Consider the following 20833-nt stretch of genomic DNA (forward strand, 5'->3'; position numbering starts at 1 on the left):
GGCAATTGCCCCCTCCTGCCCTCCCTAAATGACGCCCCTGTCATGGAATATTATTAAAATTTAGAATATACTATACGAAAGCTATTTAAACGGAAAAATGATGAAAATGAAAAAATCCAAAATTTCCAAAATTCTAATTTTTTTTAAAAAAAAGCCGCCTTTTTATGTGGAAAAAACCATCGATTCAAAAAAGCCGGCTTCTTGCATCTCTAGATAATATCATATGGTAAAATATAAAATTAAATCAGTTTCAGAACTTAGCTAAACATGTAGCCAAGAATATGTCGAAAAAGAAAAACAATGAAAACAAGAGAAAAGAACACTAGGGTCACATTCTATGCTGGAAGGGGTAACATGAGCATAAAACGGAATCCAAACCGATTCTCGGGTTACATCCGAGAGAAATTTTCTTCCACTAGAACTCGGAACTGGGACTAATTGGTCAAAATTTGATATGCCTGCCGTCTTCTCACAAAGGACGCATGATGAAAATACTTTGCTCTGATCTTTACATACTTGTTAATATAATTGTCAAGTGTCATTTCAAAAGGACAAAAAGATAACAACACCACACGTGAAACATTATACATAGTTGCACATGGACCATTTCAAAGTACTGCAGAGTAAAAAAGAACTAATTTAGTTCAACTTAGTTGAATACAACTTATATGAGTCCAAGTTAAAGAAATACGACGACTTAATTTCCATATCAGTGATAAAAGTGAATTGAATCCACTTTGGCTCTGAAACATTTATACATAAATAGATACCAAAGATACTTATGATTTCAAGAAATTCTTCTCGAGGGGTTTGCATTCCTTTCCCCAAAAGAAAGGTCTGCATTTCGATGTACTTTATCAACAGTAAAAATTATTACAACGATACAATATTTACCAAGTGGTTCTTTCATCGTCATATAAATTAGTACTTTGCTACTTTTGGCTATTGTTTAGCATTGGGGGGCCAGCTTTTGCACTTACTTTTTAGCGATATTCTATTCCGACGCGGTTATTTTATCGTTTAATACGTTAAATTACGTTACCAGCATTAAATTCATATAGCTCTGCAGAGTGAACGTTAGCGAGTGAAGGCGAGTTAGAGCCCCGCATGGAACGTTGTTTTCTATCCTCGTTACCAACAATTCACTTTCTTTTCTCACATAAATCACTTCCACTTACCTTTACGGTTTGTACAAATCCCCTACTACCCTTAAAAAATTGTGTTCGATACTTTCTTCACTACTTGAATACCACTATCAACTCATTTCTTCCGTAAATCATCCTACTTTTTGCTAGTTTTGGCCACCCAATACTAAACTATTACCTCACTTTTTAGTGCAAATGGAAATTGAACCTAAAAAAACGTGCTATGTAATGTACAGTAAAAGAATTTTAATTTTTTTAACCTTCAATTTCTTGTAAACCTAGAAGTAAATCCTAATATATTCGTTTCGTCTCGGTGCATAAAAGTCCGCCTCGGTCTCTTCTCGGTATGTAAAATCCGACTCCATCTCGGTACCATCCCTAGCTTAAATAAGCTGGTTTAAACCAAAAAACGAAAAATGTTCGTAAAAGTGTGTGTTCGTAATAGTGATGGGTACTGGGAATATCCCCGGTGGGAGGGAATTTAAAAAATGAGAATATTCCCGGGTTTTTTCTCTGGTATATAAATTTCCTGGAAGGAATTTATTTCCATTTGTTTCTTTTATCTTCAAAATTATAAGAACCATATGACTAATTACTTTATTTGTATTTAAATTAAAATTCTTTGACTGTACATTATATATAGGTAATGACACGATTTTTTAGGTTCAATTTCCATTTCCAATAAAAAGTAAGGTAATTGTTTAGTATTGGGGGGCCAAAACTAGCAAAAAGTAGAATGATTTACGGAAGAAATGAGTTGATAGTGGTATTCAAGTAGTCAAGAAAGTATCGAACTCAATTTTTTTAGAGCAGTAGGGGATTTGTACAATCCGTAAAGGTAAGTGGAAGTGATGTGAAAAAGGAAAGTGAATTGTTAGTAACGAAGATAGAAAACAACGTTCCATGCGGGGCTCCTACCGGCCATCACTCGCTAACGCACGCTCTGCAATGCTGCCTGAATTCAATGCTAGTAACGTAATTTCACGTATTAAACCATAACATAACCGCATCTTAATAGAATATCGCGAAAAAGTAGGTGCAAAAGCTGGCCCCCAATGCTAAGCAATAGCCAAAAGTAGCAAAGTACTAATTTACAAATGATGAAATGGAACCATGTCGTAATATAGAATTATGTAGAAATAGAGATGAAGTACTATTAATAAACTCTGAACAACCATTTGTAATATACGTCGGTCTGTCTCCTCTCTCTGACTTGTATTCCTGAAGAGGTACTCGGACATGTCTTACATGTTAATTAACGCATGAAATTCCAAGAAATGGGAAGAAACAAAGGTCGTGTTTGGCAATGTTACATGCAAAATTGTAGAGATAAGAAAGTATCTTGCAAATATTGTGAATATGCATATTTGCGTAAATGTTGACAAAATTGTTTATAACATTTAAAAATTTAATATGATTATAATATCAGTAGTAGAGTCAAGTTTAGAAAAGTCACTTACATGTAAATTTAAACTTTTTAGTGGTTTAAAAGTATGTGTATTTACTATACCATAGTTGAAACATATTTACTTTCATAGGACATATATTTAAATAAATATCCATTTAAGCGCACTCTCTAAATATAATAGAATATTAATAAATAAAAAAAATAACATCTTTCAGAATGTACATTTTAAAGATACCTCTGGAAACAACAGTAATAACATACTGTGATATAAAAACGAATTTTTCTTTGAAATCATAATATAGTAATAGAATGCAATATTCCTTGTGATTGTACATAAGTTCTCGAAAAATACCCATTTTTGGAAATCTTCCCGGCAATATTCATTAAAAATATCTTCCCGAGAATTTACCGATCACTAGTTCGTGAAATCTTCATAAAGACACATTTGGAGTTATCGCGTTTCACTTTTATATATGGTTTGTAATACAATCAGAGGTTAATTCCCCATTCATTATTCAAAGAGATTAATCTACAGAAGTAACTTCGTTTTTTATATAAGTTTATGAATGTCTCTTTTGTGATTTTTTTAATAATTTGTTATTATTGTTATGCAATAACAATAAAAAAAATTCTAAGTATTGTATGGTTTTAGTAATGTTTACTATTGATAAAGTACATTGAAATGCCGACCTTTCTTTTGGGGGAGAAATGCAAACCCGTCGAGAGGAATTTCTTGAATCATAAGTACCTTTGGTATCTATTTATGTATAAATGTGTCAGAGCCAAAGTGGACTCAATTCATTTTTATCACTGATATGCAAATTTAGTCGTCGTATTTTTTTTAACTTAGACTGATGTAAGTGGTAGTGAACTAACTTGGACTAAATTAGTTCTTCTGTACTCTGTTTTTTTTTTTGGTAAGTAACTAGCCGTTTCGGCTAGAACCCTGTTAGAGGGTTATGCCCTCTCTTAGGGAACTGAAGTATGACAACAGTAGATGTGCATGACTTTGAGAGGGTCTCAGAGTTCTTTATTAAAGCTTGTTACAGCGATCAAAGACTTAGGACCTGTGCGGGCCTTAACATCAGGCAGTGAAAGGATGGCAGAGCAATTACATGATGTACAAGATGCAACTTAGTTGTCATTATATAGGTTATATGGAGTTTTGGATGGAGTTATTGTGCAACATAGGATGGAAAGATGAGCGGAAAATAGTCAGGAATTTGATAGTCAGCAAGTAACTCCAGGTCTACTGCATCAGGTGGTAGTGTGTAGCAGTACAGAGTATACAGGAGTGATAGCTGTGGATGGAAATATCGAAATGCTGATGGGTGGAGTGCCATATGATGCATAGTAGTCAGAAGTATAGGATGGTGTGTTTCATAACGATTGTGTATGTAGGTGAGACGTAACTTTTCAAGATGAAACTGTAGAGATGAAAACTCAATGCGGTTGTATAATTCTGCTGTTGGGCTAGGTAACTTAATGCGAAATGCAATACGTAGTGCATGTCTTTCTAAGATTAAGAGCTTTTCTTAATTAGTTCTTCTGTACTCTGCAGTACTTTGAAATTGTATATATGTAACTCTGTATAATGTTTCACGAGTGCTTTGTTTGTCTTTTTGTCCTTCTGAAATGACAATTATATTAACAAGCATGTAAAGATTAGAACAAAGTATTTTTATCAGGATTCCTGATACCACTATTTTTACCACATTTTGACTAATTAGTCACAGTTCCGAGTTCTAGTGGAAGACAATTTCTCTCGGGTATAACCCGAGAAGCGGTTTGGATTCCGCTTTAAGCTCATGTGACCCCTTCCAGCATAACCAGGTCGCTGCATAATAAAACCAAAGCGAAACCAACTGATTTCTGTCCATATGTGATATAAATATCTAGAGCAAATTATTTAACACCCTGGTTTAAACAAACAAAAAAGGATTTAAACCAAAAAATTAGTTTATTTTGTTGTTTTTCAATAAAGCAATGCAAGAAATTAAAGCATTTCAGGAAGTTACCTGTAAAATATTTAGGAACGTACAAATACATGTTCAACATGTAACGTACATATATGTAAGTCTACGCTATACACAGTGTTTTGTGCTATCATCGTTTACCTATAGGCCTATATTTACCTTCGGTGACCCTCTTTATCCTATCCGACGCATCCCTTTACTTCCAATTGGACCATCATCCTGCATCCTTCTCTAAGTTACATTGCAATACTTTTACTTTACCGGCCATCTAGCACATTTATTTTGTACAATAATTCTTGTATCGTGTACGTGCTCTAAGCACCTAAAGTGAACCTGTATGGAGAAATGGAAGTCCATACCCTAGAAATGATTGCTGAAAATACAAAACGACTACTTCCTTAAAAGGAAATTAGTATGAAATGAATTTATGTGTGGACGTGTACAACATTTGAACACCCATTGTTGGTTAGAATTATTTTTTATCTTGTATTTTGTTAATTTTCTTTCGAAGCTCTCCGGAAAAGTGAGGCTAGACCCATTCGAGCTACATCCTGAGTAAAAATACAAACGTCCATAGTTTTTGTCCAGTATAACAGATTTCACGTTTAAATTTTCAAAACTTTGAGATAAATTTGATTCTCCCGATTTTTTCTTTGCAAAAGCCTCTATATAAATAAAACACTATCGTGGAGCACCCATATTGTAAATATACACAAAATAGTGAGAAATGTGTAATCAGTAATAAAGTAATCATTATTTCATCAAGATATGAACTACTTAGGATTTGTATGGATGCTATCGATATTATTATTATTATTTGCTATACGCCATAGCTGGTCTATACGTCCCATTCCGTTTCCAAATTGAAGATTATTAATTTACATCTCCCATACCTAAATATTTATCATGAAGTATTGCTTTTAATCTATAAACTTTCCGAACCATATTTTCAATCTGAGCCAATTACTTTATGAAAAATTGAACATTACCTTTCTTCCCGAACTGAATTTGAACTTTTTGCTGTTAATTGTTGGGAATCCTTAGAGTACGATGCGCAAGTCTCTTGAACCACTACTTTTCTTAGAGTTTCTATATTACTTTCAAATGCAGGATGATCGTGTACTGCATGTTCCGATTTCACCATACCAACGTTTACTTTCGCATCCAAAGAAAACATAGCTGCATCTTTCTTCATTGTTTGCTCTCCTTCCGTTGTAGATAATGTTAATTCTTTGTTGTCAGTCATCAGTTCGTATGTCCACTCTTTCCCCTCGAGTGGATCTTCTTGAGGTAAGTCGTAATCAATCTCTTCTTTGCACATCAATTCCAATTTAACAGACGCCAGGCCAGCCATTATGACTTTAAATTTAATAAGAATTTGACCCTGTTTTTATACTTCCCTTATATTTTATTCTGCCAATGTTAATGAAATGATTTACAAGACTGTTCACAGAAGCAACTTTATACTTCCAATCAAACAAACGATCAGTTTTTAATAACGTACTGTATATAATTGATTTTTGAAAACAATAGGTATTCTTCTTCCTCTCCAGTTTAATGGTTCAGGTAACAGAGACAATTGAGTAGTTATTAAAAGTATTAATCGCATAATAAATTAGTAAAAGCCTATTACATAACAGAGGGTTTTTACGAATGGAGTAGATAAGTGTAGGAAGAGAGGTTTATACGAACTCCCACGCGGTAACACGAATCAGAATACGTTCAAGTTCAGGTTCAGGTTCAAGGTATTTTCCTTCCTTCCCTTCGGAAGTTTGCATCTTGAAAAAAAAGAAAAAAGAAAAATAAGTATAAGTAAGTACTGCTCTTTTTTTATTATTATTATTTAACGTTTTCCATTTTCTTTTTCCACCAAAATTCAAGAAGTTCTTTGTTTTTTTCTATTTCTTTCTCACTTAGTTCCCTTCCATTTTCATTAAAACCTAGCCTCCAAGCTAATTTAACCAAATTTCCTTCCTCTTTCATTTCATCGATCCATTTCCATTTTTCCCTGATTTTTAGGGTTTCTTCACATTTTAACAATAAGTGTTCTAAAGTTTCATCTTCTTTAAAACACAATTGATATTTTTCGTTCACTTCTTTAAATTTTTTCAATCTTACCCCTGTTTCAAGGCTCCCTGACCTGGCTTTGAAAAGTAAAATGCTTCGTAAATCATTGTTCATATAATTTATTTTCTTATAACGCTTTTTATGTGTGTATATTCCTTTCAAACTGCTCTTCTTAACAACTTCATCATACCACTTTTCCTGCGCTTTCTCTCTAAAGGTTTTTTTCTGTGATTTTTTCCCAGTTTTTATAATTTTCTTCTTTATTCCAGCGGGTAGTTTGATCATACTTTCTTTCTAATTTCCTAACTCTCCTAAACCATTTTGTGTTCTCCCCTTTTCTCATGTGTTTAGTTGCCTCATGCACTACTTTTACTAAACTTGTTTCTTCCATAAATTTTAATCTTCCAAGATATTTTACTTTACTTATACCTTCTCTTCTTTCAAAATCACTCCATCCCATCTCTCCTGTTATTGTTACATTTGCACTTAATTTATTTTCTCCTAGGGCAAACCTTCCTATTTGATTTTGTGCTTGTTGTAAAATATTTCTGTTTTTTTCCGTTAAAGATATTACTTCATTTGCATGTGTTAGCGCCGGTACTGCTACTTCTTTCCATAGTATTCTTGATACCTCATATCTATTGTATGACCACATTGCTTTATTTTTTAAAATTGCTGTATACTTTTGTAGTTTATTTATCAGTTTTTTCTCATGTTACAGTAAGTATTGTTCTCCTTCTTCAAGTGCGATTCCTAAAAGTTCTATTCTTTCAGTCCTGCTTCCTGCTTGTATATTTTTATCCTCTATGTCTCCACTAAAAACCATGAACTTGCTTTTTTCTTCATTTATTTTTAGACCAATTTCTTCTCTTTTCCTAACTACTGTTTCTAACATTTCCTTAATATCTTCAATATTAGTACTCATCAGCGCTACATCGTCTGCAAAGAGAGTGCCAGGGATTTTTCTTACTTTTTCTTTTCCTTGCAATCTTAATTCTAACCCTCTGTTTGTTTTGATCAAATGCTTCTTCCACTTCATATATGTATATCAGGAATAAAACTGGTGATAGAGGACATCCTTGTTTCAAACCTTTATTGCTGTCTATCCATTTTGATTTTATGTTTCCAATTTCATATCTGTATTTGTTGTCCTTATATAGTTCCTTAAGAAGCATAATAAATTTCTTTGATATTCCTATGTTTTCCATTACATCCCATAATATCTTTCTCTTGACTGTATCACACGCCTTTTCAATATCAATAAATGCTACTATGAAATTTCTATTTCTTTCTCTGCATATTTCTATCAGTTGTGTTATAATGTAGATATTATCTGTTGTTCTTCTATCTGTTCTGAATCCATTTTGTAACTCACTTAATATTTTGTTTTTCTCTAGCCAGTTCATTAATCTGTCTCTTAGAATAATTGCAAAAAACTTATATACGCAGCTGGTAATAGCTATTGGTCTATATTTTTTTATGTCATGTTTATCTCTACCTTTTCGTTTATGTATTAACTTAATCTTCGTTTGCTTCCAACTTGGATGAATGGTTCTTGACTCAAGTATATTATTCATAATATTCTTTAAACTTATCAAATATTTATTATCTAAGTTTATTAACATCTCATTTGACACCTCATCTGTTCCTGTAGCTTTTCCTCTTCTTAGCTTTTTCCTAGCCTTCTCTATTTCCATATTTTCAATATCATTTGTTAATTCCTGACTTTCTTCTTCTGCACTCTTATTACTTATTTTTGCTAATTCATTTGTTTCATTTTTCCGTTCTTCATAATTTTGCTTCATCGCCCAATCTGTTAAGTACGCCTCAATTTCCGTCCTGTCCTTCATTATTTGTCCCTTTTCATTTCTAAGAATGATTTCTTTTTCTGTTTCGTTTTGCTTTTGTCTAACATATCTCCAAAATCTTTTCCCTGCTTCTCTCCCTCCTGACTGAATTTCCTCTGCTATTTCTTCATTGAAATTTCTAATTTCTTTCATTTTAGCTATGTGTGCATCTTTCTTGCTGTTTATATATTCATTCCATGCTTGAATTACTTCTTCTTTCCCAATTTCTCCTTTCCTGAATTTCTTTAGTATTAATCTATGGGTTCGGCTTTTTTCTTTTCTTATATTAATTTTTGTTTCAGCTTCTTTGGTCCAATTGAACTTTCTACTTTCTCTATAACCTTTCTTGCCTTCTTTCGCATTTGAAAACTTCAGCTGCAGCACTTTTAATTTTTGTTACTAAAGATTCATAGCTTTGTTCATTTATGCATTCATTTTCTAATTTCTCTATATATATTTTTATATCTTCTTCTTTTTCCAATCTTCCAATAATAGGTTTGTTTTGATCTCTTTTATTTATTCTTTTGGGGTAATTTATCTTGCCCTCTTGATCAAATAGCTTCATTTTTATTAATCTATGATCACTTCCTACACTGTAAATTCCCTCTTCATCAACATCAAATTCTTTAACCATTTTCCTGCTTTTTTCAATAACAAGAAAGTAATCAATAGTAGTAGCCATCTCTCTTTTGAAGTATGTCTTCTTAAATGGTGTTTGTCTTATTTTCACAATTTCTAAATTAAAATCCTCTACTAGTGAGTATAAAAGTTGCCCATTTTTGTTTACTTCTCCTTCCGTTTCTATCAAATGCGCATTTAAATCTCCTCATATTATATAATCTACATTTTCTTTTCTTATTTCATTTAAATCTTCATTTACACAATTATATATTTCCGTTTTCCACTCTAGATTTTTTTCAGGTCTCCAATATATTACACCTACATATAATTCCTTTTCCCCCAGCTTTACCTTTATCCATAAGTGATCCTTTACATCTTTGTTTTTGCATCTTAATTTGTTTTCTATGATACTTATATTTTTATTTATTAGAACTCCAACTCCTCCTCCTTTAATTTCTCCAGTTTTTCTATTTCTTCCTTCCCACGTGTACTTAGTATCTTCCAAAGGTGGGGCAATTTCATCCCTCATGTTTGTTGCTCTAATTAGCATTATGTTTATATTTAATTTCTCCATATTATCAATAATTTCCTTCCATTTTTCTAATTGATTTCCCCCTTCCTGAATATTTAAACAACCTATTTTTATATTTACAGAATTATTTTTATTTACTTTTTCATTTGTGGCAACCTTACTCCATCTTGCTTTTCCTTCCAGTCAATAATTCCGTTCCATAATTCTTATTTCAAGGATTTTTTCACATTCTTCCAAGATTTGTTGTCAGATTCAGTATAACAGACTTCCCGCTCAAAGCCCTGAAATTTCCCGATCGGTTGCAAAATTTCCCGCCAAGAAAGAATATCAAACCTTAATTAATTAATCATTAACGATTTATTAATTAATCATTACATTAATAAATTAAAATTAAAATCAAATAACTCTGAGCAATCAATCAGATCTTTGCGAGAGGAGAAATCTATTATAGAGCTATCTTTCTATTTTTTTATCTGTATTTATTTGGTATAAATATACATAACTGTTTGTGTGTGTGTGTGTGTGTGTGTGTGTGTGTGTATGTATGTGTGTGCTACTTCCAAGTATTATATCCTTCCATCTTTAACCTCATTTCAACCTAACACTCCGTGAATGACTGGCCATAACAAATATAGTAAGCAAAGTGCCACAAACCCTCCCTCCCTTTTATCTTCTCGCAGAAAATGGATATTGGCGCGATTAACAATCAGCACAATTCGGTTCCTTTTATAAATTTCTCTTGTTGTTCTGGTTCTTTTGACCTCTAAAGAGGCTTTCAATACATGTATTATTCCACAAAAAGAGATGAAGACAAGGAGTGAGAAAGGGACATGAAAAGGAAGAAAAGTTGACAGAATTTCCCACATTCCTACCTATGCAAAGAATTTCCCGTAGTGTTGGAAATTTCCCGCCATCTGACAACAGTGCCCTTGGTTGGTTGCTTCTATGAGCAGGAAAGATATGTGTTACTTGGTCTACAGATTTTCGTGTTCTCCTGTTATACAAACAGGTTTACTTACCTATTTTAACGTATGGTGTTTTTTTTTCTATCTCCATCTCCTTCTAGATTCTTTCGAAAATTCAAATCCCTTCAATATACTACTCTCTGCCGTACTCTTAGCCTCCCTTCCACCACTGCTGCCACTGCGCTTTATTCTGAGACCCGAGTTCCACCTTTAGCAATTCACCTGAAACACTTCTCAGACAAATTCCGTCTTCAACGTTTCCAATTTACACGATCCTCTCTCCTCCCTAACCTCACTCTGTTTCGACACCTTCATACAGGCCGCAAACGTTCTCCATAGCTCACATCTCTCCCTTTCATATACTCCAGCTACCTAGATCTTGCACCACATCTATTACACATCCAGAGCACGTATACTCTCCCTTGCTACTTGCATGACTATCCAGTTTTTTTCCCCAATGTTTTTCTACCATTTTTCCCCAATACTCTTCCACCCACCTTTTCCCTCCCGTATCTTACCAACATTGCTTTTCCTCATCCATTATTCCTCTCCCGCAGGACACTGTCCATTTGTACTGCGATGGTTCTGGCCAGGGCGTGCATTTGGGATCAGCCTTCTACGATTCCTCTCTTCAACAATGTATCAGCTTTCAACTGCCCCATTATGTCTCTACCTTTCTCACTGAAGCTTATGCCTTGTTTGCGACTCTTCTTCATTCTCTTCAGCATCAGTATACATCTATCTGTATCGCCACTGATTCTAAATCTCTCCTCCAATCCTTACAATCTTCCCCCTGAACTTCAAAATCCTCCTGGATTCTTTATGAAATCCGTTTTCTTCTACACCGTCGGACTTCCCTCAACTATACTACTTGCTTAATTTGGTCCAAAGGCCATGTAAACATCCTCGGGAATTCTCTTGCCGATGCCGCAGCCCGTTTCGGAGCCCTGCACGGCACTCCCATAGATCTTTCAGTCTCGCCTATTGACCTTTTTCCACGTCTTATTACACTTCATTATCAACGTTGGACTGCTTATAATGCCTCCTATACACAGGCGCGTTGGTACTGGTACCATCCTTGCTCTCTCCGCTCTCCATCTTGGTTCATTCAACATCCTTTCTCTCCTTCCTACCTCCATTTTCTGCTCCGTAACAGACTTCACATTCTGTATACTCCCCAACGCTTATATCTTCTCCGAAAACGCACTACTCCACTTTGTAACTGTGGTTTCGAATCAGGCTCCATCGATCATCTCATTTTCTCTTACCCTCTCTATCAACAATATCGCCCGCCATTTCTCTCTATTCTTCATAAATTTCACGGTTCTGGCCCTTTTAGTGTCGATTCTTTCATTTTCACCTTATCCCCATCTGTTCTTACTGCCTATTATCTTTATTTACAAAGATCTACGTTATTTAGCATCTTATAAGCATATCTAAAGATTCATCTCAATTCCTGATCTGGTTATTTTGATCCCACCGTCTATATTTGCCGGGAGAGCGATCTTCGCTAAGGCAAGTTGCAACCGTAGAAGAAGAAGAAGAAAGACATGTGTTATAAGCAGCTTTAAAAACATTGCGTTTAGAACTATTTTTTAAAATCTAATTTAAGATATTTTTGTTTGCCATTTCATGAACATTTGTTGGAATAGATGTTGTCAAAGATTGTAGCTAGGTAAATAGATAAATAATATTTACAGATGTTATCCGGCTATAGATAACGTATTATATACTATATGTTATATACTAATATCCTGTATTTAACAAATTTCGGTTCAGTTTTACTATACGCATCCGCAGCAGGGATGAATTCAGGTTGTTGTTCCGGGGGGAATATCCCCTCGGAAAAAATTCATTTTCACCTGAGAAAAAAAATTTCAATCGCAATGTGTAGAAATTGCTTTACCTAATTATTTGACTTCCTATCTGCACGTGCTGACGAAATTCAATCGCTCAATAAAACGCAGCCTAAGCTTATATAAATATTAAACATGTAACACCTAAGATAAAATACCAACTAGTCAATAACACCTATGTTTGTTAGCACTATGAGCGAGTTTCGCAGAACATGAGATTGTTAAGTGCTGATGAAATATGGTATTTTAAAAGGTACTATAATCTCGCCCTATATTGTACAGATTGAGATAGGAATATATTATTTAGTACAGATTGAGATAGAGAAAGATAGGGAAGACTGGGACAGAAAGGAAACATAGGGAAGATCCTTCGACCATTCCATATGATTTATGACATTAACAGTCTTCAGTTCTTGAAAATGAACAGTTCTTGCATTATTTGAAATAGAGCTGCTTAAATCCCACTTTTTGCATCGGAAGAAACAGACGATAGTGTGTTTTAGTATTAATGTTAAAGTAAGCACAACTTTTTAAAAAAATGAAATTGAAGTCAATTAGAGTGTGAGATTCAGAGGGGGGCACTTAGAAGTATCAGGCAGAAACAATTGTGCCTCGTGGGTTTGAGATTTGTATATATTGTATCAAGAGAATAGTAGTATATTAATGAAAGATTGCTATTGAAGGTGACCAAAATGTTACTGAGCATTTTTTGAACAAAGTTATTGATGTGTACGCAATGAAGAAGCCAAGGTGAATATGCTTTATTTAGAATCAGAAGTGAGAGAAAGAATCTGAATCTTCTATTAAAATTTTTCTATGCATGTTTTTTAGGACAATTAAAATATTTGAGTTATTTTAAACCTTTTACCAAACTTCCACATTAATATCAAACAGTAAATACTGTAAAAAGGAAATAATAACACTAAAAAGTACAGTAAATTGTAACTAAAGTTTAGTCTAAAATATTTTTTTCCAGACTTCATAATTAATAAATGTTTTAGATAAAAAAGTAATTACAATTTTGTTGTAATTTTACTTTAGATATTTATCCGCAATTAGTCTCAGAATTAGGTAAATTGTGCATGTGAATTGGCTTATTAGATATGCTGCTTTCCTGTAAAAATACAGAAAAAAGCACCTCACTCTCCCGAAGAGTTCACGTTCCCCCCGTGTGAAAATGTCTGAATTCAACACCGATCCATAGCATAAGTAGTAGTAGTAGTAGTAGTAGTTGTTGTTGTTGTTGTTGTTGTTGGAGTAGTAGTAGAAACCAGTTAGCAGTACCGGAGGATTTCGTTGGGTTGTGTTCTCGACATAAAATATGCAAATTAAAAGCTTCCTCAAAGCTTTTCTCAAAATTTTCCGCACATTTTACAATCAGTGCATCCGTATAATAAAACTGTATAAAGATCTCTTTATATTTCGAAATGCACTATGTTGAATACCTTATGCAAAGAAAAAGAAATTGTAATATTTTTTCTTTTAAATTATCGAGTGATTCTCTACGCAAAATTTTTGGTAGTAAACAATTTCATGCTCGTATACATTCCAACACACCAAGGAATATTTTCTGAATCAAAAGGAAGTATTTTCCTTGGTTTCCAAAAGGTTTTCCTTCTCTGGAGATTTCCATGTTGGTTTTCCCAATATATTCCAAATATTTGAAGAAAATATTTTTCAAGAAATGTTTGAAAACATTTTAGAAAATAAAGATAGTACACTTTGAGAATGGTCGCCGAAAGTAATTCCAGGAAAATACTCACAAAATGTATTAAAAATATTGTATTGGATGCAACGTAATATGTTTTTGCTGTTGAGAAGGGAAATATTTTCTAAATGGTACTAAAGATGTTTTCCATATATGATATTGAAAAGAACAAATCGAAATATATTCCATATATTTTAAAGATGTTTCCCAATACGATATTTAAAATATTTTCTATTTTTACGAGAAAACATATTGTATATATATATATTTAAACGTATAGAATATTTCTTAAAAAATATTTTATAAGAAATATTTTTCAGAAATATTTTTAAAAACATTACTTAATTTTTACAAAATTATTTTTGTAATCTTCTCTTAAAACTTAAGTGAAATATTTCCGTGCAATATTTCAGTATTATTTCCAAAATATTTTATCCAATTTTGATTATACAACTTTAAACAGGGAAAGAACACTTATTAAAAATGAACAGGAAAGGTTTTCTGTTGTGTTTTGGGAAAAAATTGTATTTTTACTGAATAACATTTTCTGACATAATACAGAAACATTTTTACATTTCTTTCAGAATACTCTTCCGTTGCTGGAGAAAACATTTGCCTTGTTATATCTGAGAATTATCCCAAATATTTACCGAAAATATTTTTAAAAATATATTTGAAAAACCTTTTATGGAGTACAGGAAGTGCATTTTTTTAGAACGTTAGGAGGAAAAGAACGTAAGGAAAATTTTCGATAATTGTACTCGAAATATTGTGCTGAATGTAATGTAATATGTTTTCAACGTTGGGAGAGAAAATGTTTTCGAAGTAATACTTAAAATGTTTTATGTACACTTATGTACAAAATTGTTGTCGCGTGTCTGAAGAAATTACATAAATAAAATAACTCTCTTTCTTGTGATAGAAAATGTCACATTTTTCTTGGAAATAAGCAGAAAAACGAAACACATATTTCAAAAATCTATTTCAATAAAAATTAAGAAATAAGCAAGTTAGAATTTTTCGATGGGAATTTCGGAGATTTCTTTTTTTAATTATAAGTTCCATTTTCGTAAACGTGGCAAACGCGCAGCGAAATTTACAATGAGGGAGGGAATTTTATGCTTTGTTAGAAATACAACGTAAATCTGTTATAAGGTTAGTTACTATACATGTGGCACAGCTCTAGCAATCATCGCTATTAAGCATTTTTTTTTTTATATACAAAGGACTAAATAGAAATAAGCTACAAAATGTGCAAAGCGATCAGGCATTTTGTGTTAGTGATTTCGTTATATGCGTCTGCCAAGGTGCAGTACTTTCCGTGCCTTTGTAGAATGGACGGATAAAGATCTCCTTTACATACTTTATTTCTCTACCATCAGCACTTCGAATCCCATGACCTATAGTAACGTTTTTTTTAGAAAAGCTTGATTCTGTGGATTCCCTAAGGAACAATGTTTTTTTTTTTCTAATAATGCTCCATAGTATTATGCTCTTTATTCTTGTTTATTTGAATATTTCCAAATAATTTAGAATTATATCTTTAAAAACATTAAAATTGTCAAAAAGCACAAGCTTCATTTATAATCATTTTCATAACCGAAATGAGAAACTTACAACTAGTGGAATTTTAATTAACATATGACTAAACTTTCATAAAACAGTAATTAAATAAACCATTTCCTCCGCATAGTTTCTGCAAGTAATATGTAGGAAATAGACAGAAATAATGGTCGAAAACTATTAGATGTCGATTAAAAATCAGTATTGATAGTTTTAAACGTAAGTAGAAAATTCTCTGTTCTTTATGAAAATAATAAACATTTTACAAAAATAATGGTATTTTTGCTGTATCGGAAATTTGTTTAGTAAATAAATAAATAAAATACAATTATATAATTCAATCACTCTGACTCGATAGCCTGAAGAGGAACTGTGTCGGCCGCAATCGTTCGGCTTTCTTCGTAGCACACGAAGGGGCACGAGTTGATCCGAACCAAGGTAAAGGGTGTAGAAAGAAGTAATGGGACTCAGGGCCGGATAGGTATAGTTTGTCACATAAGAAAGTGATTGTTCTCTGCAGGATTGTATCTGTTGCTTCTTGACTCGATGGAAGATACGAGAAAATCGGGTCAGTTAATGTAATTGACCATAAACACTTTTAAAAGCTCTGGATGCTGGAAAATCAACAAAATATATTATGTTTGCAGATGCAATTTACACAACAAATAACACGAATAGTGTGACAAGCAGGGAAAGCAAGAAACTGTTATATGGTAAGACAACAGAAAGAAAACTCACAAACTGGACGTTTAAAGTGCGTAGCAAAAAAAAAAAAAAATAACAAGCATCTGAGTATGTGGCGTAGTAGATAACGTTCTAATTTACCAATCAGGTGATCCATGTTCGAGTTTTCGTCAAGTGTATTTTGCTTTATGTCGCCGAAGGAACAGCCATTACTTGTAAAATTTACTTTTTATCTTTTCGTCAAAGGAACAGCTATTACTTGTAGTATTAGAGTTTTATACAGGGTGTTAATGAACTATTCTTATTTTGAGGTGATTCCTTACATCAAAATAAGAGAAAAAGTTCACATGGACCTGCGGGGAAAGGTGCATAGTTTCAGAGGCAGGGCTGTCCAAAATCGCGAAGAAGCAAAACTTTACTATGTAATATTTCGAATTCCAGAAATTGTGGATGGTGATCCTTATCAGGTAAAGAAGTCACGCATACGCAATCCAGAAATGCATATTTCATTAATTTTCAGTGGGTGTATACTCTGTCAAGAAAGTTTATGCATGTTTCCCGCGGGATACTATCTTGCCCCTTGCTGCTATGAAAATAAAATACTCCACAGTACCCGATATCATTTCGCCAGTAGCTTCCTATTTGCTGAACAGTTAAAACAGTATTCCTGGGCATCGTGGTGAAAAATGTATTTGCCTTTTCGTGCATTCTACGAAACACACAAAAAGTAAACGCAATAAAAACAAGGAAACAATGGAAAAATACAATGCTATGTAAAGTGATTCAACTCTTTCGACAAATCACTCCATATAGGACCAACTCATTAACGTGGAATCCGAACCACATGAACTGCCGCGAATCGAACCTGGGTCGCTTCCTAGATAGGAAGGTGAGATGACACCTTGAATGGAATCGTTCTTGTGACTAGAGTTGTAAGTTCGATCACTATTTGTAATTTCTTTATTTCTTTAATGATTTATCAACGTTGCATGTAGCAATAAAAATAATAATCACTCCTTGGCGAAATCACGTGTAAAACATGAAGACCAAGTTAGTTGTGTGAATTCGCACACATGTCGAGATAACAAAGCCAGAATTTTAAGTTCCGTTTTCGTAAATGTTGCTAACGAGCTGCGTAATTTACAGAGAGAGAGAGAGAGAGAGAGAACTCTATGCTTTATTAGAAATACTACGTAAATCTTTCATAATGTTAGTTACTATACATATTGCACAGCTCTAATAATAATATATATTATACATTTTATACGTAAACAAACAAATAAAAGGAAATAAACCATAAAAGATGCGAAGCGATCAGGCAGTTTGTGGCAGTGATTTTCTAATATGCGTTTACTAAGAGTGTAACCGGCTGGAGTTCGGGTCACTGTTCGGACGCCATTGATTTATAGCCATTCCTATTTTTATCGCCTTTCGGGCTTCCATTTATTTGTAACCATTTCAATTCGAGGTCTCCGTTTCGGCGGACATTTATTTGTAACCACTCCGTGTAGTTTGTTCGCTGTTCTTGGTTCGTGATCCCACCAATAAGTATTTTCCTGATACCTGAACTTACCTGGATAGGACGATGAAGAACCTCTGTTACAATTGTTTCCAAATAGTTCGTCGGTCTCAATAGAATATTCACTCTGCTTCATGAAAATAATAAACATTTTACATGATTTAATGATCTTTTGGCTGTATCAAAAAATATTTTAGTAAATAAATAAATAAAATACATATTATGTATAATTAAATCTTCGCGACTCGATAGCTGATTGCGAGGGTGAAGATAATGATTAGTACTACGCAGTGACCCAGTGGAAGCCGGTGGGTGTAGCTGAGCAGCTTAAGTTGGTAGACTGTAGTGTTGTCAACGGCTCGAGTGGCTCGGCTCACGGCTCAGGCACTACCGAGCCAAGCCGAGAAGTGAGCCAATCGCACACCTCAACCTACCGAGCCGGCTCGAGATTCGTAAAAGTGATTAGATGCTAATACAATATGAAGTATATGTTCTATAAGCCTTTCCAACAATTCTATTCCTTGGGGCTGAAATCAGTCAATAACGGGGAAGTATCCGTCCCTAATTTGAAAACCCTTCTCCGAAGACAACTTTAAACAAATCCCACATTTATGAAACAAAGTGAAATTGATCAAAGAAAAATGAAAAAAAAAACTTCGCTCAACAATGCACAACATTACTTAAACTTGAAACTAGCGCTACAATTCGACTCAACTAACATTTAAGAGTATTTGCAGCCGTTTGTCTTTTCCACAACTATATTTTATTGTTTTTGTTTCATTTTAATGAAAATTGGCTTTTCGTTTCAACTAATAATCCTATTGTTTGGGATTTAACTCTATCACGAATAAGGGGTGAAAGCTGAAACACTCACCCTTTGCACATACACATACAAAACAATTTTGTGGTATAGGCAAAACAACGTGAAGATCATTTGATTAGACAAAACATAGCCTATTTTAACTTAGGTCATCCGCATCATTCGAATTGGTTGTGGATGTAATTGGCAAAGGATAAGTGCGTAAAAGGGACCAAGTTCCTCTAAACTTCGAAACTTCATTATTTAAGTATTGTAATAAAATATTTTTTAAAATAACTTTAACCATATTGTGTCAATTTCGATTCAACATGCCTTATACCTTCTTTGCGGTTTCTCGATCATCCCTATTAAACGAAGTTAATTGGAGTCAAGAGGAAATGAATTTAACTCTTTCAGTTGTTCGTCCAACGAAAAAAATGAAATGAAATTTTTAAGTTTTACGTCCACGGTTATGCCGGTTAGACTAAAGAAGACGGTGATGACGAGAAATGAGTGAAATTTTGGAAGGAATATAGTGGGAACAAACAGGAAAACCCCGCGAAATCCCACGAGCACGGCGTTTGTCCGCCACAAAGTCAAAACGGAGCGAGCTGGGATCGAACCAGGGATCCCAAGCACCGGATGTGAACGCTATACCACTGAGTCACCGCGCCCCTCACTACATCCAACGATTATGCGATATAGGCTAATGGAGACGATGATTAGGGAAAGTGAATTATGATGGTAGACTTGGTGGAATGATAATGTGGGAGGAAACGGAAGTACGCCGGCTGGCATGAATAAATCCCGGGAGTGTCTAACTAAACCAACTCCTGTTTGACGATATTTGTAGATAAATCGACGTACCTAAAGCCGGATATGTGATCAAGATATTTTCTCCTTTGCATAAATTTCAGTGAGAACATGTGACGTCAACATTTCATTAACAACTGTTGCAACTCATCAAATTGAATAATGCTAAAAATAGCCTAATCTACGTGGTAGAACCTATTTTTGGAAGATGTTGCTACATCAATTTGATTTTTTTTTGTATTTTTATTTTTCTGAATACGGTAAATTTTAACAGAATGCTTGTTATTATACGTTAATGTTTGTTCTCTTTGATACGACAAAAAGTTTATTATGAACAAAATGCTCTGTAGAGCTCTTTCTAGAATGTCTGATATTTGTTGTTGTAGTTGATTTGATTTTAGCGTCCCGTTCAGCAGGAAGGCTATATTAGACATGGACCTACAGCTTAACGTGGGATCCAAACCACATGAGCTCTGGCGGGAAATTGAACTCCGCTTTCAGAACAAAGTATCTTACCACAGTTAGTTCTTACGCGTTTGGATTGTAACAAACCTTGTGATATATTTGTTATTGGGAAACAGAGATAAAACTGGATAAGAATTTCATTACCTGGAATCAGTCAAGCCCTTGATTCCGTATGACCGAACAAACCTGGAGACAAAGGAAATGAAAATGTCTACGGCACAGATAAATGAGCGCTAACCGTTCCTGTTGTGCTAGTGCCTAGCGTGTGCGCCTGAGTTTGTGTAGCAGCAGATTCGATTTTCGTTAGGAGATCATTAAAACTTTACTTTAACTAGCATTTATTTTCGTTGATGATCCGTCTCCTTTAGCCTAAAGGACTTAATCGTGGAACGTGAAAGTAATTTTTCATTAATGTTCATTTCATTCTTAAATGGAATTGTAACAACACGATTCTGCTCTCTCTTCTCACTAAATTTATATTTGCCTTTCTTGTTTGATGTGTGCTTCTCTGTGTGTCAAAACATTGCATTTAAAGATAACTGCAAGGTCTGTAAGAGTAAAAGCGCTTGAGAATAACAGAAAAGATAAGTTATTTGATTTTAAGGGATTGTCAAAATTCAATCAAGCCAGTGAAATTGGTCGTGTAGAATGTACGGGGTTGGGGAACGGGGGTAATTGCAACAAGATCCTAATTAAATGGTCAAAGCAAGGAAGTAATTTAACTGCTTACGATAAATTTTGAACATACGTAGTTAACACGTGGATTGACTGGGATAGCTTTCATCATTCATTTTGGGGGGGGGGAGGAAAGGGGCTTAAATATTTCCCAAATAACATTTTCATAAACTTATTATTCTCGAGTGGA

The 20833-nt window shown here is 33.9% G+C and overlaps 1 protein-coding gene across 1 annotated transcript in view; it reads right to left on the reverse strand.

Moving 5' to 3' along the window:
• The window catches only part of LOC145690810 (uncharacterized), a 65959-nt gene extending 59699 nt beyond the window's left edge, over positions 1 to 6260 (reverse strand). Inside the window, exon 1 of the mRNA XM_081766107.1 lies at positions 5519 to 6260. Coding sequence (XP_081622233.1) covers positions 5519 to 5883 — 365 coding nt within the window. The 5' untranslated portion in view covers positions 5884 to 6260. The remainder of the gene's footprint in view (positions 1 to 5518) is intronic.
• Between the last annotated feature and the right edge of the window lie 14573 nt (positions 6261 to 20833).

Source organism: Thermobia domestica, chromosome 7 (genome assembly GCF_964235325.1).
Source record: "Thermobia domestica chromosome 7, izTheDome1.hap1.1, whole genome shotgun sequence".
Classification (NCBI taxonomy): Eukaryota; Metazoa; Arthropoda; class Insecta; order Zygentoma; family Lepismatidae; genus Thermobia; species Thermobia domestica.